This window comes from Peromyscus eremicus, chromosome 2, assembly GCF_949786415.1.
Source record: "Peromyscus eremicus chromosome 2, PerEre_H2_v1, whole genome shotgun sequence".
Classification (NCBI taxonomy): domain Eukaryota; kingdom Metazoa; phylum Chordata; class Mammalia; order Rodentia; family Cricetidae; genus Peromyscus; species Peromyscus eremicus.
The window spans coordinates 102,141,132-102,167,678 of record NC_081417.1 but is presented as its reverse complement, the minus strand read 5'-3'; the positions used below and the strand labels follow the sequence as shown (position 1 = coordinate 102,167,678).

Genomic DNA, 26,547 nt, shown 5'->3' with positions numbered 1-26,547 from the left:
CCAAAAGACCTATATTTTCATAACTTTGATGTAAGAGGCTTTCTTTAGAATGACACAAAGTCCAGAAACCATAAAGAAAAGTCAGACATGTGTGACAACATAATTCAAAATGAACGCAGCACAAAACTATTAATGTGCTAAAAAAAAAAAAAAAAAAGGCGGTGGTGGCGCACACCTTTAATCCCAGCACTCGGAAGGCAGAGCCAGGTGGATCTCTGTGAGTTCGAGGCCAGCCTGGTCTCCAAAGCGAGTTCCAGGAAAGGCGCAAAGCAACACAGAGAAACCCTGTCTTGAAAAAAAAAAAAAAAAAAAAAGGAAACTGGGAGAAATATTTGCCCAATGTGATAAAGAGCTAAAACTAATACCAAAAATGTGCTAATCATTATAAGTGCTGTGTGAGCTGTGCTTTAAAATGGGGTTGGGGGGCTGGAGAGATGGCTCAGAGGTTAAGAGCACCACCTGCTCTTCCAGAGGTCCTGAGTTCAATTCCCAGCACCCACATGGTGGCTCACAACCATCTATAATGAGATCTAGCACCCTCTTCTGTATACATAATAAATAAATAAATTTTAAAAAATTAAAAATTTAAAAAATAAAATAAAATGGGGTTGGATGAAGAGTATGGAAGGTAGTAGAAATAAGACCAGCACCCAACAATAACCGGAAGCTGGAGTCAGCATACGTGGCAGCTCCGTGTATTGTTCATTATGCTGGGTATAGAGCTGGCACGCCTTTATTCCCAGCACTTGGGAGGCAGAGGCTGCCGGATCTCTGGGAGTTTGAAGTCAGTCTGGTCTACAAGCAAGTTCCAGGCTAGCCAGGGCTACCCAGTGAGACCCTGTCTCAAAACAACAATTATTAAGTAATGAGTAATTAATTACAATTTGCATAACAAACAGCACATAGCCATTGTAGGCAGTAATGACCAAAGACAAAAACATTAGAAGGCATATTTCAAGAGGGGAAACACGGCAAATTGGGAAGCTTACAATTAGATTACAATCTAAAGCTACCATCCAGATTGCATTTTAAAAGAATCCAGTAACACTGTCTTTAAAGACATGAAAAAATAAAAACAAAGTATTTTTTCCTTACAATTAGATTACAATCTAATGCTACCATCCAGATTACATTTTAAAAGAATCCAGTAACACTGTCTTTAAAGACATGAAAATAAAAACAAATATTTTTTTCCTATCAGGTTAGCAAAGATTTAAGAGTTAATAACCTCCTGAGAGACCTCGGTAAAGTGATCTCAGGACTGGGGTGTAACTGCTCAGGGCAGAAGTGGAAGAAGACTTGCCTAGCATCCACGACCCCCAGCACCACCAACAGAAACAGAACAAAGTCTGATATGGTGGCACTAGCCTGAATGCCAGCACTTGGGACTGCATAGTGAAATTGAGGCCAACCTGGAATACACAAGACTATCCCAAAGAGGAATAAATAGCTGGGCATGGTAGCACGCGCCTTTAATCTCAGCACTCAGGAAGCAAAGACAGGCAATTCTCTGTGGATTTGAGTCAACCTGGTGTACACAGAGTTCCAGGCCAACTGGTAGTACATAGTGAGCCTGTGTTTTAAAGTGAAACAAAAGCCAGGCGGTGGTGGCACACACCTTTAATCTCCGCACTCGGGAAGCAAAGGCAGGTGGATCTCTGTGAATTTGAGGACAGCCAGGGCTACACAGAGAAACCCTGTCTTGAGAAACCAAAACCCAACCTCCTCCTGCTCCCGCCCCTGCCCATCCCCCCCACTCCCCAACTCCACCCCCCACCCCCACCCCTCCCACCCCCGCAAAAAAAAAACCCACCCACAAAAAAAAGGATAAGAATAATGAGATAAAATAAGGTCTCACTCTGTAACCCAAGCTGCTCACTTGCTTGTAATCCTCCTGCCTCAGCCTGCCAACTATTAAGATTATGACCCTGCACCACTACTCTCCATTTATGTAGTGCTGGGGATCAAATCCAGGGCTCTGTCTATGCTAGGCAAGCACTGTACCAACTAAATCACACCCCCAGTCCAAGACCTTATTTTGAAGAAAAAAAGAAAAGCATGTTGCCATCTTCTAATCTGTACTACAATTTAACCTATAAGATTAGAATCAATTATAGATGTTTTTACAGATTATTTACAAAAGTGAAAAATTAGAAATGACATAATATGGAGCTCAGGAGATGGTTTAGTGGAAAAAAAGCTCATTCTGCAATCATGAGGACCTGAGTTCAAATCCCCAGCATCCACGTAGAAAGCTGAGTGTGGCTGTGTGTGCCTGCAATACCAACATTGAAGGACAGCAAGACAGACAGATCCTAAAAGCTTGCTAGATAGCCAGCCTAGCTGAAAAGGCAAGTTTCTGATTCAGTGACCCTGTCTCAAGGCAAGAAAACAGAGCAATAGCGCAAAGTAACTGACTCCCTGCTGTGGCTTTCACATGCACGAACATGATTGTGCAAATGCATTCCTATGTATGCAACAAACACACTCCATTTGTACACACAACCTGATGGTTGTTAATAGGTTGGTCAAGTAAATTATAAAGTATCATGTAATGAAGCATTAAATAGAAAGTAATAAAGCGTGTCTCTCCCTCTCCCTCTCCCTCTCCCTCTCCCTCTCCCTCTCTCTGTGTGTGTGTGTGTGTGTGTGTGTGTGTGTGTGTGTGTGTGTGTGTGAAGAATGATGCCCATGGGGGTGGGAGAGTGAGGAATGGAGCTGAGTTGATAGAGTGCGTGCCTTGAATGCATGAAGCCCTAGGTTCGATCCCCAGTGGGGCATAAACCCAGAGTAGAGGTACACAAGAGCTAGAGGTAGGAGGATCAGGAGTTCAAGGTCATCCTCATGTGTGCAATAAGTTCAGAGCTAGCCTGGGCTACATGAGGCACTGCTGTCTTAAAGGGGAAGGGTGGGCATGATCTATATACAGGGCTATCTAACATTTTAACACCGCAATGGGACATTGTCATCAACAAACACGTTGGGTCACAGTCATAGATGTCCTGGGTGGCATGTGGATCCATGTGGGTCTGGGGCCACTCACCGGCTGGACATCTTGACTGGAGTTTGGCTTAAAACAGAGCCAGTTTATATCACATATAGAAAGGTGCCATTGTAGTTTTCTGGAAACAGAATGATTCATGGATACATAATTGTAGCTAGAGAGAGGAAGGAAAGATTTTTTATTGTTGTTGGGTTTTTGTTTTAAGACATGGTCTAACAATGTAGTGCTGGCTGGCCTAGAACTCACTATGGAGACCCAATTGGCTTTGAATTCACAGACACCTGCCCGCCTCTACCCCCTGAATGCTAGTATTAAAGGCATGTGCCACCGTTCCTGGCTGTTCATTTCTTTTTCTCTTCATTGTTCATTAGCAGGTAGGAGGAAAGACTTTTTGAGGAACATGCATGTATACTATAAAGTCTGCAAAGTTGTTAGTACTCTTTCTTGGGGGAGCAGAAGTATGAGGGCCATTTTCAGTATGTCTATGTTGTTAAAATTATTATTCAAAAATGATTTCATGAGGCTGGAGAGATGGCTCAATGGTTAAGAGCACTTGCAGAGGACTGGAGTTAGATTTCCAGCACCTACATGATAGCACACATCTGGCTGTAACTCCAGTTCCAGAGGCTCCAGCTCCCTCTTTTGGCCTCCCCAGGCTGTGCATGCATGTGGTACACATACACACTTACAGGAAAACACTCATACACATACAATTAAATTAAATTAAATTTAAAAAAAAATTAGTTCATGCATCTGACAAAATGGCTAGGTGGGTAAAGGCATTTGCCTCTAAGTCTGATGAAAAGTTAGATCCCTAGACCCCACGTGGTGGAAGAAGAGAAGAACTAACTTCCTAAAGTTGTCCTCTGACCTAAACATATATGCGCACATACACATGTGTGCAAACACACATACACTCACACAGGCCACCACATGCATGCACCTAACACCCACCCTACACTAATAAAATCACTTCTTAATGGGGGAGAAAAATGATTCAACTTTGAAAAACAAAGCAGATCCTATGAGTGAACACCTCAACTGTTTGGTTTGGTCTTTTGAAAGTGGTTCTGGAAGCCCCCAAAACTTACATTTCCCAGAGACAGGGTCTCACAATGAGTACACCCACATTTGGCAACATTCCTTTGAGAAGCCCACACTTATGCTTGGGTATGTTGCTTTCGTGCATGCGTGCGTGCGTGCGTGCGTGCGTTGTGTTGTGTTATGTATGTGTGTGTGTGTGTGTGTGTGTGTGTTGTGTGTGTGTCTGTGTGCGCGCATGCGTGCGTGCGTGCGTGCGTGCGTGTGAATGTAGTCCATACTAACCTGGATCTTGTGGCTAACTTCCTGCCTCAGCCTTGCAGGTGCTGGGAGGGCAGGTGTGGGAGGGCAGGTGTGAACCGCCATTCCCAGATCACACTCTCTGAAGATGGCTGTGGATGTAGAGTTACAGCACTAGAGAAGCTCCCCTGGATGCTCCTCATCTACCAAGCCTTTTGTATTCAGCCATCACGAGGACAGACAGAGAGACTGCCTCGTCCTGGGGTTGGAGTGAAGTAGTGCCTAGGAAGAAAGCCACTCCGCATCCCCCTTTCCTCCTTGTTTGCTGGAGTTTGAACCCAGGGGCTCGTGCATGCCAGGCAGGCACTCTACCCCTACACCTCCCGACTCCTCCACTGCCTCCTCCACTGCCTCCTCCCCTTCCTGAGTGTGGGTCTGTATGTGGTTTGGTAACCACCATTTTCTTTTTAAACTTTAGAGTCATTCCCAGGCTTCCCAAAATACAGATGCTCTATTTCCTTATCATCAAACAGTGTGAGTGATGTTCAACAATAGACATTTAGTCCCCTAGGCTTTGTCTGTAGCTGTTAAAAAAAAATAGGTGAGACTGTCCCTAGATGACCCGCGAGGCCCAAGCTTTCATTGGTCACATGGGTCCTGAAGGCGTGGTTCCTATTGAGGACCATCCTGTCCTCACATCACATAGGTCCCCGGCTCCTCCCCCCCCCCCCCCCCCCACCATCCATCCAGACCTCGGAGCTCAGGTTGCAGACTCACTTTTCAGGCTCCCCGGTACTAATTAAGGAGCTGCAGGAGAGGCTGCCAACCCGCTGTGCAGCATAACAATTAGGTCTGAGGGGGGTGGGGTGGGGGGCGTGTTCCGGCTAAACCAGCTCCCCGGAGCCGTTTTCACACGCCACCTTACTGTCTGTCCATTGTTTCTAAAACGTCTGCCAGGAGAGAGAAAGAAGAATGCTTGGCTCTGTGGCCCTCCCCGGGACCTACCTGTGCACCTGGCAGGGAGCACCCAGCCCATCAGCCAGTGCGGCCACCAGTGTCAACGCCGCCACCACCCCGGGGCAGGAGCTTACCACACACAGTGCAGGTAGGGAAAGTGGACGGAGGAGAGCAGCTCACAGAAGGCTCGGTCGCTGATCCAGCAGCAGAGGGCGAGGGTCCACCAGAGGCCGGAGAAGAGCCCCAGCTTAAACACACGGACATTGTCACACCTGCAAGGCAGAGGGAGTGTCAGCCCTCGTTTCCATAGGGCTTGCTGGCTACCTCTCCTGTATCTCCAAAACTTCTCATCCGTCCACCCCAGCTCTTGAGATGCCTGTCCTACCTACCGAACACAACCACACAGATGTAAATATCCACATATACACACGTGACTTACATAACCTTACTTCCTACACAGTCCTGGCCCCTAACTCCAGATACATAGAACTACCTACCATCTTGAAAGGGTACCCTGATGTCTAATACAGACACAAAAACAGAGTTCAACTAGTCTTTCCTGCTGCTCACAGATCCCACATCCGGTTTCTGAGCTCTTCCTTCAGAATCTACTCCAAATCTGCCCTCTGGCCATGTGGGTCCAGGCCCCCATCATCTCTTCCTCTCTAACCTACACTCACCTTTGTCCTTGTAGTCAACTGGCAATGTTCTGCTCCAGGGCTTCAACGAGAGGGAGAGCCATGGCATTCACAGTGGCCACAGGGCCCCAAGTGTGGGCTCCCCTTCCTTCCTTCCTGATTTCTCTCCATGCTTTGGTCCCCACTCACTCCCTTTGCTCAAACTATGCTGTCCCTCAAACACTTCAGGCCTTAGCAGGAACGGGCCCTCCAGCCTTCCCACTGGCTTTGCCTCTGCCTGGGGTACTATTCCCTCACATAGCCATGTGGTTCATCTGTCTTCAGGTGTGTGCGCTGGACATCACTCATGTGTGGTTAGAATGAGACCTTCTCACGGAATAAATACTTGGCCCCCAGTTGGTGGCGCTGTTTGGGAAGTTTAGGTGTGGCCTCGACGGAGGAAGTGTGTCACTGGAGGAGGGCTTTAAGAGTTTAAAGACTGAGCTCTCAGCTTGCCCCCATGCTTCCCGCCATGATAGTGATGGACTCTTGTGCCTCTGAACTGTAAGTCCCGAGAACCCTCCCTTCTGTAAGTTGCCTTGGCTCTCCACACCCTGCAGCTGAAGATAACACATACTCAACTCACTGAACACGGAAACTTCAAGCTGGTGCCTACCTAGAGCCTTCACCCTATGGACGAGCATTCACGGTACTGGAAGGTAGTCTGCATGCTACCAGAGGAGAGGGATAAACACCCAACAGTTACAAACCCTTCGATCTACAAGAGTGACTTGCCTGCCTGCAAGGTATGCTTGGTGCCATAGTGGTGCAAAGCTTGCATGTGCTCTAAACCGCAAGCCATCTCTCCAGCCCCCGGGAAAAGTTGTTTTTTTAACGTATTTTCAACAGGAGAATCTCCTAGCAACGTGATTTAAACATCCCAAAGTTCAGCGACGTCAGGTCATGACCCTGAATCAGAATAAGCTTTCGTTTTCTCCTGGTGAAAGAAGGGTCAGAAGGGGCACTGAGCCGCTACAAGCCAGACATGCTTCAGGAAGGAAGGCCAGAGAGAAGCAAAGCGATAAAAGGAAGTCTTTCCTCTTGGTCCCCTAGGCAAAGCAAGGCACAATGAGACACACTGGCGTGGACGTGAGAACAGGGGAGATGCTGGAAGGAAGTGTGAAGAGTGCCAAGGGCACCCTTTTTTCTGAGAATCTTATCAATGCAGGGGAACTTTCCTTTCCTTTTCCTTCCGGAGACTTGGGTGGTAACTGAGTCACAGCAGGGAACAAAAAGACCTGAGCCCTGCCCATGCAGTGTCCCTCTGTCCCTCTGTGTCAAGCAGAAGTTAAACAAAACAGTAACACAAGTTACTTTCTAATCATACAGGAGGGCCATCCAAGGACACATAAACAGCCAAGCCCCAAACTAAAGGGCCAGCAGCAGTTAGCCACAGCTAGAGGGACCTGGGCTCACATGAAGACATAGAAGTTAAAGAGAACAGAGAGAAGGGGAAGCTTGGGGGGTGGGAGGGGGTGATGCTCAACTTACAAGGACAGTAGAGATGTGTGTGTGTGTGTGTGTGAAAGATTCTGCATTTTATCAGTATTGCCATGCTAATGAGTAGAACAATGACCAGGACCAGAGGAGATGTTCAGAGGAAGATAGCTTCTGACTTGCACATCTGGACACAGTATTCCTATTTAGCACAACTGGAAACACTACAGAGAAGACTAGGGACGAGAAAGGCAGGTAAGGAACCCAGCTTTGTCAACTTGAACTCTCCATACCTGTGACTCCTGCGATTACAAAAGTCAGGTAAGCAGCTAAGTAGATTAACAAACAAACAAAAAACCTAAAGATAAGGAAAGGCAGCATAAACCCAGTGTGGTGGTGCATGCCTTTAATCACAGGAGGCCGAGGCAGGCAGATCTCTGAGTTCAAGGCGACCCTTGAATTATACAGGACAGTTCCAGGACAGCCAGGGCTACACAGAAAGACACTGTCTCAAAACAAAAACAAACACAAAAAACCCGGCTAAATCCAGAACATTCTATTCACTTCAGGCTGAGTAGAAGTCAGCACCACTGGACTGAATGTTCCAAACATAATCTATTTTAGATGACTTCACCAGCAATTTAGTTACGTGTCTTCCAGAAATCTTTAATATCTGATAGTATCCAGGGTTGGATAAGTGAAGATTGTGGGAGCCCAGCTCCCACATTTTACGACAGGGTACTCTTGAGGAGTGAGCCTTAAGAGATATTAGATAGGATAGAGGGGAGAGAAACAGAAACACAGGATAGCCTCAGGAGGGCCTAGATCATTATCCACCAGCCCCTTCTGTCTTTTCTAAAGGGCCTTTTATAGGAATGCCAAAGGGTGAAGCAAAAGACCTCCGCCTAACACAGCCAAGTGCAGACCCTTCCAATCACCTAGTAACTATACATGTGGTCAAGCAATCCTCTAATGCAGCTCTGCTGGGTAAAGCAAGCTCAGATCTCACTAGGAAACCTTTGTGGGCCTCTACAGAAGATGCAAGCAGGCCCCAAGCCTAGGGGCGACAGATCCTCAGGCCACAAATAATGAGAAAAGGTAGTTCAGTAGGCATCTCCAGCCAAGAGCACAGGGAGGATCCCTTGATAGGAAAGGAAGAGTCCATACAAGAGAAGCTAAAATGGAAGGAGGTATTTGTCTCTCTTTACATTGATTGGGGTACTTGTTGAAACTTAAGGGCAGGAAAAGGAAGGTAGCTAGTCTGCTGGTTTGAAGGAGCAATGTCCCCATAGGCTCAGGCATTTGAACCCTTAGTCCCCAGTCAGTGGTGCTGTTGGGGAGGTTGAGAAGGTGGGGCCTTGCTAGAGAAAATCCACCGCCCCGGGTGAGCTGTGAGTATATAGTATAGCTGCTCCTGCTTTCAGTTTCCCTCTCCACTCCACATTTGCTGTAAAAGATGTGCTTCCTGGCTCCTGTTGACATGCTTCCCTACCATGACGGACTCATCCCTCTAGAATTGCAAGTCCAAATAAACTCATTCTTCTAGAAGCTGCTGTGGTAATGATGTTTTATCAGAGCAACAGAAAACTAAATAATACAACTAGTAGTCCTTTCGTGTTTATTTTTGTTTTGAGACAGTCTCCCTATGTAAGTAACCCTGGTGGGCCTAGAACTTACTATGCAGATCAGGCTGGCCTCAATCGCACAGAGATCTGCCTGCCTCTACCCAGAGGCCACCTCCAAGTGGTAGGATTAAAGGCAAGCATTACTATATACAGCCACAACTAGTATTTCTTCAATATCTACCACCAGAGAGATTCTACACTAGATACAACTTATTTATGTTCACTACAAGATCAAAAGAAATAAGTTTTGTTAGCTTGTTTCCTTGTTGGTTGAGGCAAGTTCTCTCTGAATTTGCAGTTCTCCTGCCTTAGTTTCCTAAGTGTTGCCAGAGCCTCCAGCTTTGTTTATTCGTTGAAGATTTATTAATTTTTATGTGCAGTGATGTTTTGTCTGTGCGAGAGTGCCAAATCCTCTGGAACTAGAGTTGCAGACAGTTGTGAGCTGCCATGTGGGGGCTGGGAATCGAACCCAGGTCCTCTGGAAGAGCAGCCAGTGCTCTTCACCAGCTCTCTAGCTCTCCAGCCCCCTATTTATTTTTTTAAATAGACCCAAACCTTATTATGGAAGACCTAAGGAAGTGAAGAAAATGCCCTGAATTTCTGAGCTACTGGAAGGCAAAGCCAAGCCGAAAACCTGGAGTTGTCTAGCCCCTGAACCCAAGGTTCTTCTAGCAATCACATGAATCTAGAATGAAAACAGAGCTACCTAGCAAACAACCAGGGAACAGAGACTTTAGAATTTTCAGAGGTAACAGGCACCTTGGAAAATTCACAGGTATGTATAATTTCTGCCTTTGAGTAATATACCGGAAAGAAAGAAAGAAGAAAATTATCCACATTCATGGGAGCATACATTAAACCCAATGTAAAGGCACAGAGTTTAGGAAGGAAGACACAGCTCACTGAGGAAAAGGAAGGGGTTAACAAAGCCCTTGAGATAGAGCTGACATCCACGAAGCAGCTGTAGGAGGGCTGGGTCCCTGCAAAGCTGTGGTGGGGCAGGGCCGTGGACTGGGAGGACGAAGTATGAGCAAGCATGAGCTGAAGAGGGAAAAAAAAGTAAGGAGCCTGTCCAGACTGACTGGTCACCAGGCACACAGAAGGAAGCAAGGTCAGAGAAAGCGGGACAGTAAGGAGCCACTGAAGTGTGTACAAGGGCAAAGGACTCTTATGAAAAATACCCCTTGAAGGAAGAAGACTAGAGGAACGGAAGAGGCAGCAGGAAACAAATGCAATGGGCTACTGGAGAGGTGTGAGGGTGGGGAGTGGGGAATGGGGGGAGGTAACAGGGGGAAACAGTTCCTATGGGAGACAGGGGTCCTTCGAAGTGGCAAGGGATTTTGGAGGGCAATGATGGCCACGAGATCTCAAGGCTAATGGCATTAGAAACAGTGGTACCTTTAAAATTATTTGGGAAATTTTGTTGTTTGGTTTTTTGAGACAAGGTTTCTCTGTGTAGCCCTGGCTGTCCTGGAACTCACTCTGTAGACCACGCTGGTCTCGAACTCAGAGATCCGCCTGCCTCTGCCTCCCGAGTGCTGGGATTAAAGGCGTGTGCCGCCGCCACCTGGCTTGTTTATTTTCATTTGGGAATTTTAAAAGCGGATTTGTGGAGGGTGGTGAGAGAAACAAGGAGGAAGCAGTGGCAAGGGCTGCAGACAAAGCAGCCGCCTTGGGTGCCGCGAGACAGTCTGATGGAGTGGACCCAGCCTACAGCTGAAAATAGGAGACTGAGCCAGGCGGCGGTGGCGCTCGCCTTTAATCCCAGCACTCGGGAGGCAGAGGCAGGTGAGCTGAGTTTCAGGCCAGCCTGGTCTATAGAGCAAGTTCCAGGACAGCCAGGGCTACACAGAGAAACCCTGTCTCAAAAAAAAAAAAAAAAAAAAAAAAAATCAAAACAAAGAAAATGTGAGACTAGACTTCTGGGGATAAGAACCAACAGCAGGTCACGGAGGGACATGACACTGGACTCGGTGAATGACACCAAGAAAGAAATGAAAAGGCTCAAATGTGGAGAACGATGACCCTGAGGAAGGGAGGAATAGAGTGGGAACAGCCAACTAGAAAACCTGGACTGTTCCGGTCACAGAAGCCAAGGGAAGAAAATGAGGAAGAGGTGGCTTTCCAATTCTTCAGATGGCCCAAGAGTCCTCGTTCCCGAAATAACTCTACTCAGCTAAACAGAGGTTCTTTGTTCCAACCTGGAAGTTAATTATAAATCAAAATACACAATGATGTATTTATAATAGTGGAAAAACTAGACTCGAAATGTTCAAAATTTAACTAAATTTAATACAGCTATAATTCAGATCCTCATTGCTCTCCTTCTTCCCCAGCCACCCTCCCTGTGTGTCTTTGAGACAGGGTCTCAAGTAGCCCACGATGGCCTTGAACTAAATAAGGCTGACTGCTGCCTCTACTCCAAGTGCTGGAATTACATGTACATACACTCAAATTCTATGAAGGTGTTAGTGGTGGCGCATGCCTTTAATCCCAGCACTCGGGAGGCAGAGGCAGGTGGATCTCTGTGAGTTCGAGGCCAGCCTGGTCTCCAAAGCGAGTTCCAGGAAAGGCGCAAAGCTACACAGAGAAACCCTGTCTCGAAAAACCCAAAAAAAAAAAAAAAAAGAAAAAAGAAAAAAAAAAAAAGATCTGGAAAGTTATACTTATTTACTGAAAAAGATGTCTCTAATACATCCCCAAGTGAGCAAACCAAATTTCAGAGTAACTTGAAAAGTAACCCATTTTTATAAAGCTGCATCCTATTGAGCTAATGTTTTAAGCAAATATATAAGATGGCAAAAAAAAAAAAAAACTAGAAAGGCAAACAACAAAAGACTAATAGTTATCATCATGAGACAATGAGTCAAGTTTAGTGTTGTTGGTTTTTGCTCTTTTTTTGGGGGGGGGGCACCACCCAGTTCCCAAATAAATCACACACAGAGGCTCATTCTTTATTACGAACGCCTGGTCTTAACTTGGCTTATTTCTAGCAAGCTTTACTTAACTTTAAGTTATCCTGTCTATCTTTTGCCTCTGGGCTTTTCCGGTTCTCTTACTTCTGTAAATCTTACTCTTATTCCGTGGCTTGCTGTGTAGCTGAGTGGCTGCCCCCCGCCCCCGCCCCCCAGTACTCCTCCTTCTCTGGCTACTTCCTCTCTCTCCTTCCTTCCAGATTTCTCCTTCTATATATTCTCTCTGCCTGCCAGCCCTACCTATCCTTTCTCCTGCCTTGCTATTCGCAATTCAGTTTTTTATTAGACCATCAGTATTTTGGACAGGCACAGTAACACAGCTTCACGGAGTTAAACAAATGCAATATAAATAAAAGTAACATACTGTAAAATAATATTCTACAACAGTTTAGTTACTTTTGTTCAGTGAAATGAGCCAAGCTTTGTTCTAAGCACTACCAAACATTCTGTTTAATAAAAGATTGTTTTCCTTTGTGCTGGTCTGTATTTTCCAATTTTTCTCTAACAAAGTAGTTTCTTAATAGGAACCAGCTTTTGAACACGGTCTTCAGTAAGTTCACACTGAAGATGTGGAGGAAAGCCATGCTGTGAGGAAATGGAGAAGTTGTGGCCCAGAAGGAAGGCCAATAGAGACAAAAGAAGTCTAGCCACATATGACAGAAAAAGCAAGTCACTGTCCCACAGCTGCAGACACAGGCCTTAGCCAGTCACCGAGGTCACAGGACAGGCACGCATCTCTCTGAGCAACCTGTGGTCACTGTGGCAAAAAGAAATTCAGACACACACTTAAGTGACAGCTGAGTCTTTTTACAGGGTTTCTCTGTAGTTTTGGTGCCTGTCCTGGAGCTCGCTCTGTAGACCAGGCTGGCCTCGAACTCAGAGATCCGCCAGACTCTGCCTCCCAAGTGCTGGGATTAAAGGCTTGTGCCACCACCACCGCCCGGCGACGGCTGAGTCTTAAAGGCACAGGAGAGTGAGAGAACACTGTCAGGAAGGGCAGTGGATCAACTCGAGCTTTATTAAAAGATCTCTCCCTGAGAAGCAGTGTGGGTCTGTGGTAGAACACGGCTGCAGACTCACACAGTCTTACTGGTGATGAGATCACCACGTATTTATTATAGGCTACACTTTCTCCCTCTCTACATCTCCTCATCATCACTGAGAACAGACTGCTACCGAGAAGTCGAGAAAAGCTGAACATCCCACATGGGAAATGTGCAGTTTGTTCAGACCCATGGTTCCAGAGACAGGATCACCTGGCATGTTCCTGGAGCTTACGGTTTTGTTAATAGCTTTACTGGGATACAATTCATGTACTTTAAAAATCCGCCTACTTAAAGCATATAATTCAGTGTCCTGTAGCATACTGAGAGGTGTTCAGCGATCACCTCCATCGAATTTTACAATTTTTCCTGTAATGGACCAAGAAATCCTTCCTCTATTTGCTGTCATTCCTTGTCCCGCCCCACCCCTACCCTGCCATGACCTCCTCACAGGCCCCTCTGACTCAACCCTCAACTCCAAACAATGGGGTTCTGGCTATTTAAACACCCAGATGCCCATTACAGTCAGGTGCAGCGGCACACACTTGCAATCCTAATACCCAGGAGGTGGATCAAGAGGGGCAGTCAGTTCAAGACAATATAGTAAGTCCAAGGCTACCCTGGGTCACATGAGAACCTGTCAATAAATATAAATAAATAAATAAATAAATAAATAAATAAATAAATAAATAAATAAATAAATAGGGAGCTGTCGTGATGACTCACTGGGTAGTGGCACTTGGTGCCAAATCTGACAACTTGGGTTTGATTCCCCAGAACCCGTTTGGTGGAAGGAGAGACCCAGTTCCCACAAATTGTCCTCTGACCTCCACACATGCGATTTGACATAGGCGTGCCCACACACATGTACACACAATAAATAAGTAAATAAATGTGGGTCTTTTATTAAGCTTATTGGAGGATGGAGACTTCTCTGTTTTATTCAATTATAGGCTTTTATACCACTGTAGCTGTTCTTCTGGGACTGAGTTAACTGGTTTCTAAAACAGGTCTCTTACAAACCTATCCTTGCAGGCCTCACGGAGAAGCCAACTAAAGGAGATCTACCCTTTGCTGCCAGGTAGCACATTCAAATGCCCCTTGAGCCACTTCTGGCCCGGGACGCTATTGCTAATGATCAGAGCAGCTCTGGGAAGCAAAGCGACCAGAGAGAAATTATCATCTCCTATGCTGAGCTAACACATCCCACAGTACTACTATCTGAGGGAGGAAGACCCAACTTCAGTGAAGACAGAACTGTGGTACTGTAAACCTAGTCAAACCCATGACTGACGGGGTCTGAGCCCCTAAGGGGGAAACTAAATCGGCATGGACCCAAATCGCCTTGCAAGTATTTGTGTTTATATTCACCGACAAACGCTGCTCTCAGCCTTACTCAAAGAACACCTCATTGCAATGAACAGCAGTGAATGCGGAGACCCGTGACTGCTCATGTGCTGAGAGTAGGCGATGGTTGAGTGCTCAGCACGAAACAGGACATCTATATCACCCCTTCTAAGGCTCAGGGAACGTGGAGGAAGAATTGGAAAGACTATAAAAACTGGAAGATACGAAGGGCTGCAAAAATGTCCCCTTCAGAGCAGGCACAGCCATCACAACGATGATCACAGAGCAGCTGTGACTGCTGCCTCCACGGGGTCTACACAAGACTGGGCCTATCAGTAGTCAATCACTGATGAGAGAGGGGTCCACGGAACCCTACCCCTGCCTGGTGAACTACTGGCAACTGGCGAATTCTGGGGGGAGAGCAGTCATTGGCTGCGTACTCACGGGTGAGCCCATCAGGCTCCACGGGACAGTTTCAAACCCAGATTCCTACAGACAGCCCTGGTTAAACTCAGTGGGTTACAGGACACCAGAAAAAGGGCGGTCGGTAGTGGCGCACGCCTTTAATCCCAGCACTCAGGAGGCAGAGCCAGGCAGATCTCTGTGAGTTCGAGGCCAGCCTGGTCTACACAGTGAGATCCAGGACAGGCGCCAAAACTACACAGAGAAACCCTGTCTTGAAAAACCAAAAAAAAAAAAAAAAAAAAAAAAACTATTTAAACAGAACATCAGAAAAAGACAACATATGAGAAACAGATTCGTAGGGAAGGGTGAGGGGTATCGACATGGATGGATGGGAGGGAAATAGAGCAGGGGTGAGAGAAAGCAGAATATATCAGATAGAGATATGAAATTATCAAAGAACAAATTTAATAAAAAGTATAAAAAAAAAACATTTGGTGGCTGGAGAGATGGTTCAAGGGTTAAGAGCACTGCCTGTTCTTCCAGAAGACGTGGGTTCAACTCCCAGCACCCACATGGTGGCTCAGAACCATCTTTAACTCCAGTTCCAGTGAATCTGACACCTTGTTCTGGTTTCCTCAAGTACCAGGCATGCAAGTGGTACACAGACATACATACAGACAAAGCATCCACACGGGTTTTGTTTGTTTGTTTGTTTGTCTGTGTTTTAGCTTTTAAAAGCCCACTCATGAGCATGGTAGATTACACTTATAACCCCAGCACTAAGGAAGCTGTGGTGGGAAGATCAAAATGAGTTAGTCCACAGCCTGGCTAGCCTCGGCTACATAGCAAGAGCTAGTTTCAAAAAATCATGACATTCAGTGTTCATAATAAGAGAAGTATAGATTAAAATACATTTTAAAGGTAACTACAACAAAAACAATGTTTTCATCAAATCTTAAAATTAGATCAGTGATCATATGTATTTTGTGGCTAGAAGACCCACATACAAGACCTAAAATAAATTTTTTTCATTCTTTTTGTATGTAGGAATGACCCATATCTCCAGCCCACATAAAATGTTTCTGGAAGACTTAGAGAGATGGCTTAGAAGTTAAGAGCACTCTGCTCTTCCAGAGGGCCCAGATCTGGTCTCAGCACACAGGTCAGGCAGCTCATTACATATGAGACTCCAGTTCTGGGGATTGGAGCGCTCTTCTGATCTCTGAGCGCTCCTGGTGCATGCACATGGCACGATACATACATTCAGACATATATACATATGCACAAAATAAAATATATAAATTTTAAAAATATTTCAAAAATAAAAAAATACTTTAAAAAATGTTTCTGCATGTGAATGTGAAGTCTTCATCTACAACTTCCCAGAAGAAAATGGTTACCCAGGCAACAAAAGACAGGAAGAATGGCACTCACCTCTTCAGTTCTGCAATCAGCAGGGCAGTGCATGGGACCCCTAGAGTCATCAGAGAGATATTGTTGATGGCGGGCTTGACAAACGCCAGGCACGTTGTAACTGCAGACAGGACACACACCACCGCCTTGAACCTGCCCCTGAATCAGTGGAGTCAAAACCAAATTCATTAGCAAAGGAGATCCCGCCTGTTTATTTAACATGCTCCCCGAGCCCCAAGCTGAGGATTGAACCGGGGCCTTGTGTATGCTGGGCAAGTGTTCTCCCATTGCTTGTTACTGTTGGCAAGGTGCAGCCAGCACTGTTTGTGCAAGCTGAGAACTTCCACACAAGTGGTTCTCAACCTTCCTAATGCTCAGACCCTTTAACACAGTTCCTCATGTTGTGGTGACCTTGAACCATTTTATTGTGTTGCTATTTCATAACTGTAATTTTGATGCTGTTATGAATCCTAATGTAAATATCTGAACTGTGACCCCAAGGGGGTTGCAACCCATAGGTTGAGAACCACTGTTCTATGCTAAGTACTATTAGGTCAGAGATGAACCAGATCTAAAAGCCATCCACTCTCCTTCCAGGAGCTGATCGTTGGGAAACAAAGACTTTGAAAACTTTTAGCTGTGAAATGGTTAAACCACAGTCAACCTACGTCTCTGGGGGAGAGACATTGACAGTGATTTCCCTGTTCTTAACTGTGTTTCCTCAGATGTTCTTCTACAGGACTTGACAAGCCTTTTTTCTATAAACCAGACACAATGGCACAAGACTGTAATCCCAGCACTTGGAAGGTGGAGGCAGGATGACCAGGAGTTCAAGACCAGCCTCAGCTACATAACATGTTTTAAGACCCCATCTCAGGGCTGGAGAAATGGCTCAGCGGTTAAGAGCACTGGCTACCCTTTCAGGGGACTTAGGTTCAATTCCCAGCACCCATATGGCAGCTCACAATTGTCGGTAACTCCAGTTCCAAGGGATCTGATACCTTCACACCAATGCACATAAAACAAATTAAAAAAAAAAAAAGACGCTTTTTCAAATTAAAAAAGAATTTTTTTTTTTGTAAAGGGTCAGAAGCATTTTAGGTTTTGCAAATGCTTATGCCGCAGGTACTCAACTCTGCCTTTATGAAGACAAGTTCAGGAACATGCATTATGTGCTGATAAAACTTCACGGAACCCATTTAGCCCCAAAACTTTGCCAAGCCCTGGTCCACCAGGTCATCACACATGACTTTTATGAGACAATCAGAGATCATTAAGAAAGCATAAACAGGGGCTGGAGAGATGGCTCAGCAGTTAAGAGTACTTGCTGTTCTTCCAGAGGACCAGGGTTCAATTCCCAGCACCCACATGGCAGCTCACAACTGTCTGTAACTCCAGTTCCAGGAGATGTGACACCTTTACTCCAATGCTCGTTAAATAAATTAAAAAAAAAAAAGAAAACATAAACATTACTGCTTTAAAAGAAAAAAATTCCTGTGTGCCCAGCCTACAAAACTGAAAGTTTTTTTGGGGGAAAAAAATCAAATAGGATGAATATTTCCTGGCAGCCTGTAGGTCTAGCGTGAACTGGAGGTCTGTCTTGACAAGTTTTTAACATGACAGATCACAGACACTCTCCTCACAGCCTGCAGGGAAGTGGAGCCGGCTAGAAGTGGCGACGTGATCCTGGACACACTTCTTCCTCTCTCCGGGGACCCTGTTTCCTGATCTATAGAGGAAAGAGGCCCTGGCCTAGCCACTCTCCGAGGCCTTATCCATGACTTAAATTAAGGAGCACATGACTTTCCTGTGGCTTCTGTCATTTGTCATCAGCAGAATTTGTTTTGGCCAAGAGCCCCGGAACAGGCCACAGTTAGGAAACTGATTGGAATGAAGTCCTATTATAAAGAAATCAAAGAGCATCGACCCCTCAAAACACAAATTTATCTTCTAAAGAGGAAAGGCATTTATCATCAAGGCACAGGAAATCATTGATCAAGCTGCCAACCTTCTGACTGGAACGCACGGGCTTTGTAACCCTGAACCAGAGGGGAACAGACAGATGTAAAAGGAAGCAGGCAGCAAATGCTCAGGAGACCCATGTTTTCTTCCTGACAGGCCAGAACTCTTCAGTTACCGGAAGCGAGACTGCCTGGCCAGCCTGAGGACAGCCCCACCAGCACCAGGTCCATGGCCTCTGGGACACTGGGCAACTCTCCCTGCTTCTGGCACAACAAGGCTAAGGCCTGTTGCTGGTCTCTCTCTGTTCCCTCTCTTTGTCACGTGTTTCCTTACCTTCTCACGGTACCCCACGTCTGGACATGGTTTTACCCTTTCAACTTCATTGTCAGTTTTTCTTCACTATGAATTCTTTTCCACCCCCACCCCCCTTCAACTGGAAACACGTAACCAGAGATTCAGAAGCTAGAGATAGCACTGAGTTAGCATAGTTCTTCCCTAGCATGCACGCCGCCCTGGGGGCCATCCTTGCATCTCAAACACTAAGTGTGGTTGTGCATATCTGTGATCCTAGTATACGAAAGGAGGAGGCAGGAGGGTTGGGAGGTCAAAGCCATCCTCAGCTAGCAAGCTTGGAGCCAGCGTGGGGCACACGAGATCTTGTTTTTAAAAAAAAAAAAAAAATGAAAGAGAAGGAGAGGGGAAAGAAGGAAAGAGGTGAGGGAAAAGAGTAAATTTGCAAGGTGCTTCACCTTTCCATACCCAGGGGTTTAGGATTCAGGCACAAGTTGGAAAGAGGAATACAATCACTAAAACACAAATGTTTCCGATAGGACAAATGTACTCACAAATCCTGCCCCACTGTTCAATGACCATGGGACCTCTGCAAGAAGCTTGACTCCTCGAGCCTTTCCAACCTGAAACTGAACCACTAACACCCATGGCATTCTTGTGAGCCCTTCAGCACTTAATATAGGGCCCAGGATGGGTGATGTGCCAGTAAGACCCATTATCACCATCTTCCTTAGAAGAAATACTATGTTAATAATGTCACTATTGTTGAGTTGGCCGTTGGGCTTCATTTCTATAACCCCAGCACTCGGGAGGCTGAGGCAGGAGGAATGCTATAAGTCGAGGCCAGCTAGACTAAGAGTATGATCATGTCTCAAAATGAAACAGAACAAAGCAAAACAGACAAAAATATTATTGTTGATAATATGTTCTGAAGGAGAGCAGGCTGGACAGCCATTGTAATCCCCAAAGGTTCCGTAGAATACTGCCAAATAGTTTAAAGGCACATACTTTAGGACACAGTCGCAGACAACTCCCCACACTGGGTCCAGAGGGAGTGGAGGAATGTACTGGACAATGAGGACATCCTGTGCGCACACAATTTTGCAACTAGTAGAAATAAACAGAGGCCACATGGCCAGCAGAAAGCCAGCCAGCCCAGCATACCCAAGCAAGAGTCACCAGAGGCCCTACGTATTAGAGAGCTAGAAATTTCCAGAGCGAGGGGCCCTGACAGTGTGTGTTCCAAACTGGGGTGGCAGGCAGTCCCTACCTCAGTCTTGTGTTTAGCTGTCAACCCTAGAGTCTCATGCTAGAGCACCCACTGAAGAAACTCTTAGCACCCCTTCTTCTGTATTCCCCAAACCCAAATTTTCTCACAATAAAGTTGCTACTGTTGTCATTAGCTACCCCTTAAAGAGGAGGATTTCAGCCTTAACTGATCCTGTTTTTTTTTGTTTTTTGTTTTTTAATATTTGGTACTTGGTAATGCCACCTTTGCTCCTACAAAGTGAGGTGGATTTTATGAATGATAAAACCTGCCATCATTTATGGATGATAAAACCATGTCCACAAACCTCTGAGATGTCCCTGAAGATGGTTAGGACCCAGTAGTTTCAATAATCACAGAGCAAACATCACCTACTTAAAACAGCCGGCCCTTGCTATATCATAGTGCTCTAGCACTCGGCCCTGGAAAGGGCTTCAGGGAGCTCTCCCAGCCCTGCTGTTTCTGAAGGAGGCACCAAGGCCCAAAGAACTTACACTTCTAGCCTTATCTATGCTAAAACAGGCAGAGCCTAGCCTGCTCCCTAGCCTTTCAAGATCCTAAAAATGAAGTGGACTACAAAGGAAGGCTGGCTATAGGTTTTGTAGAAGGGACTCATAAGTGCACGTGAGAGGTTATTTGGGAAGCACATTCCATTAGCCTGCAATAACACTTTTTCCTCAGTTTGTCTGAAAAGAAAAATACCTAAAATTACTAATAGCCGTCAGTAGTTGAGTATATGTTCTGAAGAGTCCTGGGATTTCTAAGTAAAATAAGAATCTGTCTTTTCCTAACCTAGCAATTATATCCTATTGGTTTAATGAACACTTACTTTCTATAGACAGTATTATATTCTGTGATTATATATATATATATATATATATATATATATATATATATATATAGTCAATTAGACTCATTTGAGAAGAGGGAACCTTAACTGAGAACGTGACTCCACCCAATTGGTCTGGAGGCATGTCTCTGGAGGCATTTTCTTGACTACTGGCCTTAACTGAGAAGGTGACTCTACCCCATTGGTCTGAAGGCATGTCTCTGGAGGCATTTTCTTGACTACTGGTTGATGTGGGAGAGGAGGACCCAGCCTACTGTGGGATGCTGGGCAGGGAATGTTGGGAGGTATAAGGAAAACAACTGAACGTGAGCCTGGGGAGCAAGCCAGTAAGCAGTGTTTCTCCATGGTCTCTGCTTCCAGCCTCGAATTCCTGCCCTGACTTCCCTTCATGAAACACAATGCAAGCTGAAATAAACCCTTTGCTGCCCGGGCTGCTTTTGGTCCTGGTGTTTATCACAGCAGTACTAACCTAACTAGTATATTTTCTAAATGTATATCCAGATTTGTGTTTTATAGTGGCTTCTTGTACTTCCTGAGTCCTCATTCTCTGTGAAGCAAGGTACCTTTTTGTTTTATCTTCTCTTCAAATAATTTTTTTTTTCAGTGCGAGGACTTGAACTCAAAGCATAATGCATTCTACACAGGGGCTCTGTAATAAACTACACTCACACCCGTCTCTGATTTTTCTCTGATCCACTTAGGGGATGTGTGTGTCTGTGTCTGTGTCTGAACTCACAAAGATCCCCCACCCTGCCTCCCAAGTGCTGGCATTGCTGATAGGAACCCTGAAGTGAAGACTGACCTGTGCCTCCACTGCAGAACAGCTACCCACTGCAATCCTAAGAAGCCCCCATGGATGCTCGACATTCTCTCTTGCCCATGGCCGGGAGACTGAAGACGGGTAGATTTGGATGAGGCTCATTTGCTTCTCTTTTGCTGTGTGCTGCTGCTGCTTCGCCCCTTCAAGCTCTCCAAGCCTGTCCTCCCCTTGCTTGGTCCGTGTACCTCAGAAACCCTAAGCAGAGCTGTCCACTGTGTGCCACTGGCAGCCGTGAGAGCTGAGGGACACCAGTGATCATGTTGCTCAATGTGGTGCTGTGTGTGCGGTCATCTCAGCCCTGGGGGAGTTTACAGATGAGGAGATAGCAAGGCAAGCCATTCAGTTTCTAAACACCAACAGCAGGAATCCAAACCCCTCCCCAGTCAGGACAGGACTTGTGGTCCTCAGCCTCCAGATGACTCTCCCCATACCCAGGGCACAGGGCTCACATCTTCACATCCTCCCTACATCAATACCGCACAGTGCCGTGATAGTCCCGCCTGAATCCCCAGCATTGATGCTCAGTGTTTTCATTATTAAGTTGACAGGTTTCCATTATCAACATCAACACCCCGCCTCCTTTTCTCCCATTTAAGCATTCCTTACTTCTACTCCATGAAATAAAGGTGTGGGAGAGGGGATCTAGAACTAAGAAAAACGAAACTGCCGCTTGGAATTTCAACCCAGGACTACAGAATGCTAGCCACAATTAGAGAAAATTCTTATTCTCGTTTCTTCAGTTTCTCACTCAGATCCCAAAACCTGAAATATGAGTTCTTAGGGGAAAGTGGTTCCTTAATGCCCAAACTAACACACCAGAAAGTGTAAGGAGCTGAGGAAGTCATGAGTGTGTATGTACTGAGGACATAAGTGTGGTCAAGACAAGGACCACAATGCCTCAGACTCATAGGAATGCCAAGGCCTTCCCTGGGTCAGACTCAGGAAATTGCAAAGCCTTCCCCTGGTCTGCGTGTGGATGTAGACAGTGTGTGCAGAAAATGTCCACAGTGACTTCCTCCTCTTCATATTTACAGCCAGAGAATGCTCCTGTACAGAGGCCTCCTGCCAAGATGAACTAAACCTGCCCCCTGCCTCAGCTGTATACACTAACCTTGCTTCAGCTGTATATACTAACCATGTCCCCTGCCTCAGCTGTATACACTAGCCCTGCTTCAGCTGTATACACAAACCTCACCTCATCTAGTCAGATGTATGAAGAAAGGCACTGAATTTCCACATTGCTGTCACTGTTGGTGCATCTCCATCAGAGGCCATGAGCTACTGGATCCCAGCTCTTCTGTCTGTGTGTCTGTCATTTCTTCATTCCCTTGTTGCTCCAATTCTGTCAATGCCTAAGCCTTGCAGAATGCAACACCTGAGATGACCGATGGGCATCGCAGGAGGGGGTATCCTCACCTGCAAAACTGCAGGTGACATTGCCTCATGCTCTTGGTCCCCACCCTCAGGGCTTCTCCTGAGACCGATCAAGATTTACAGGAGACCCTGGGGACACCACAGCAACGTGGGCATATTGTTTTCTGTTGTTTTGTTTTATTTTGTTTTGTTGTTTTTGATTTTTTGAGACAGGGTTTCTCTGTGTGACCCTGGCTGTCCTGGAATTTACTTTGTAGACCAGGATGGCCTCAAACTCAGAGATTTGCCTGCCTCTGCCTCCCAGGTGCTGTGATTAAAGGTGTGGCCATCACTCCTGGCTGCTGAGCACAATGTAAAGCACACTTTCTAGGGCTGAGAATGTAGTTCAGTGACAGAATGTGTGCAAAGACCTGAGTTCAATTCCCAGTAACAGACAGGCAGAGATGGAAAGAAAGCAGGAAAGAAAGAAGGAATGGGAGGTCTTGGAGCATACTTTCTCTGCTGATTAGAAGGCAAGATAAAGGTCTACCAGCTTACCCTTCCTCATTTTTTTTTTGATAAATAACTTTCTTGAGGGTACTTCTAATTCTAGATGGTACTCAGAAATAGTATGATTCAAGTCCTACTTCAAAGGATAAAGATTAATTCACAAGGAATATTTTCTCTCTACCTCATTGTGGAGGCAGGAAGATTAGGAGTTCAAGGCTCAGCTCAACTACCTAATAAGTTCTAGTCTAGCCAGGACTGCATGAGGCCCTGTCTCAAAAACAAACAACAGACATACACATAGACAAAACATATATATATATAATGAAATAAATATATCTTTAGTTGTTTTCTTCTTTTTTATCTTTAAAAATATTTTTAAATAATAAATATGCTTGTTTTATACATGTATATAAATATGTATGTATGCAGTCTACTTAATTGGTCCTAAAATAGGATATTACACAAGAAAATACTGCAGCCAGTAGTTTCCATGAATATTCCTCGCACTCAGTCTTCAAAAAACAGTCTTAAATTTTTCTTTCTCTATTTATTTTATCTTTAATTATGTGTATGGGTATGTGCACATCTCTGGGCTCACAGAGGCCAGAGATGTCGAATACCCCTGGAGCTTGAGTTACAAGCAATTGTGAATGGCCTGACATGGGTGCTGGGAACTGAACTTGAGTCCTTGGCAAGAGCAGTCCGTGCTCTTAACCACTGAGTCGTCACTCCAGCCGCTGAAATCTTAATCTTTAAGAACTGCATTGCTCTTGCCTCTTTCCACCATGCCAGAAAAATTATCACTAATTGTTTTATTGTCCTGTTATAATTCTTCCCTAGACAGGCATAGCTTGCTTCACTGACCCCAAAATTTTAAACTCTTTATCTATATTCTGTCTATATTCTGATGAAATAGAATATCCTATAGAGAAATGCATGTTTGATGTGTTTGGGTGCATTTCTCGTCTTCAGTAGGCTGGTTTACTCTGTGCCTTCACATAAGAACACACTCAGGCAGCTTCTCAGCTGGGCTTCCTCTGGTCAAACTGGAAATCAACAGGGATGGATGTCCCTGGCACAGCCACCAGCTCCATCTCCCAACACAGCACTCATCACACTATCATTTGTGTGTTGATTTGCAATCCTCCCAACTTCAGGGGAAGTGTATTAGAGGAAGAAACTGATGCTCTGCTTACTGCTATATCTTGGGGTTGAGAGAAATACATAGCATAAAATAGTGTTCAAAAAGACTTGCTCAATATCCATATAATCCTAACACAATGGTTGTTGAAATTGAAATGCATCCCTTGCAGAAGTTCTGGGTTTCTGGTCCTGAGTGCTGTGGGATTTCTTTCTGAATGCTGTGAATATGTGTGGCTCCCATTGGATAATAAATAAAGCTGTTTTGGCCTATGGCAAGAAAGCTTACAGCCAGGTGGGGAATCCAAGCAGAGATACAGAGAGAAGAAGGGTGGAGCCAGGAGAGAGATGCTAGCCTGCCGGGAAAGGAGCAACAAGATGCCAGCAGACTGGCAACACTATGGCCACGTGGCAACATATAGATTAATAGGAATGGGTTAATTTAAGATGAAAGAGCTAGCTCGCAAAAGCTGAAGCCATGGGCCATACAGTTTGTAATTAACATAAGCCTCTGAGTGTAGTGGGTAGCCATTCCAGCTTTGATCTGGAAGTTCCAACCCCCACTGAGACTTCGGCAACCGTCATGCCTACAAGGCGGGGCCAAGGGAGGCGCCTGGAGACCTGAGATCTGGATGGGCGGTGCTCTCACTTGGTTCCGGGACCTTGGACGGTGAAGGTGGGCCAAGCAGAGCTCCAGAGAACACCGCTGGACTGTGATACACCTTCCCCAGACCCCGTGACCTACCGATCCCTTAACTTGTAAGTTACGCCATTAAATAAATCTCCTTTTAACTACGTGGAGTGGCCATAATAATTTCACCAATATCTGGCGCCCAATGTGGGGCACGAACCCACAACCCTGAGATTATTTTATAAGCAATTATTTTATAAGCGGCTGTGGGACCAGGGGTGGGAAAGATTCGTTCAGACTGCTGGGCAAGGTAGGACCAGAGAAATTTCCATCTACACCTAAGTCTCTCTCTCTCTCTCTCTCTCTCTCTCTCTCTCTCTCTCTCTCTCTCTCTCTCTCTCACACACACACACACACACACACCACACACACACACAAACAGATACACACAAAGATTGTACACTAGTGTGTATCTGTATGCATTAATAAGAAGCAAAAAAACTCAATATGCAATATGATACAACCTAAAACTAGCTCTGTACCTCCAAGAACAAAACCATCAGCACAAACCCTCCTTCATACGTATGAAACTGATGGATTGGTCTACACTTGAGGACATATTCTAGCAAGAAACCAAAGGACTTTGAAATACCTTCCAAAAATTTCTCTTCCATTGAAGGAGTTTTCACTCTTGCTCATATCACACAAATCAGATCTGTGACTTTATGCCCATACCATAATATAAGTTCTTCCCCCAACTTTTCTCCTTTTATCTGTAAGCTCATTTTCTCTACTTTTATCAGACAGTCAACTGTACTATCAGATCATTAAACTCGGTGGACAATAAGGAAGTGTATGGCGAGCTCGTTGCTAGCTGAGCTCACTCACGCAATAATTTGCTTGATGAGTGTGTTACACTGCTAACTTGAGTGTTACACTGCTAACTTGATAAGTGTGTTACATTGATAAATTGATGAGTGTGTTATACTGCTAACTTGATAAGTGTGTTACATTGATAAATTGATGAGTGTGTTATACTGCTAACTTGATGAGTGTGTTACATTGGCAACCACATGTAGCAAAAGTCTTTAGCACAAGCTTACCTGTCGTTACGAAAGATCTTTGGTAAATACCTCCGGGGAAACCACATGGCCAAAGCACACATCAGAACCCAAAGGATGGCAAGTTCATCGAGCATCTGACCCAGGAAACTGAGAGTTGCATGGAAGTAGACAGATCCAATTCCTAGAAACAATCACAACCAACAAAAAAAATGAATGCGGAGCAGACTCAAACAGGCCCACTGCTTCAGACATCAGCACATCACAACAGTAAGAATTCCAAGCACACTCAGGCTCCATCCTCTGAACCTTCACGATAACAGGCAGTAAACAAAAGTCAACACTATCTCCCTGTTAAGAATTCCCGAACTGCCGGAGAGGAAATGGAAATCACTCAAGTATTTCACAGAACAATGAGGGACCAAACGTCTAAATATTTTTCTTTCTTTAAGTCCTTTGGAACCACATCTCATCAGACTTCAATTGTTTCAGAGGTCC

At 45.3% G+C, this 26,547-nt stretch overlaps 1 protein-coding gene across 1 annotated transcript in view; it reads right to left on the bottom strand.

Annotated features, from left to right (window-relative positions):
- The window catches only part of Acer2 (alkaline ceramidase 2), a 45,174-nt gene that overhangs the window by 5,205 nt on the left and 13,422 nt on the right, over positions 1-26,547 (bottom strand). Inside the window, exons 3-5 of the mRNA XM_059254511.1 lie at positions 26,092-26,233; positions 16,186-16,323; positions 5,377-5,514 (exon numbers count right to left, since the gene is read on the bottom strand). Of these exons, the coding sequence (XP_059110494.1) occupies positions 5,377-5,514; positions 16,186-16,323; positions 26,092-26,233 (418 nt within the window). The remainder of the gene's footprint in view (positions 1-5,376; positions 5,515-16,185; positions 16,324-26,091; positions 26,234-26,547) is intronic.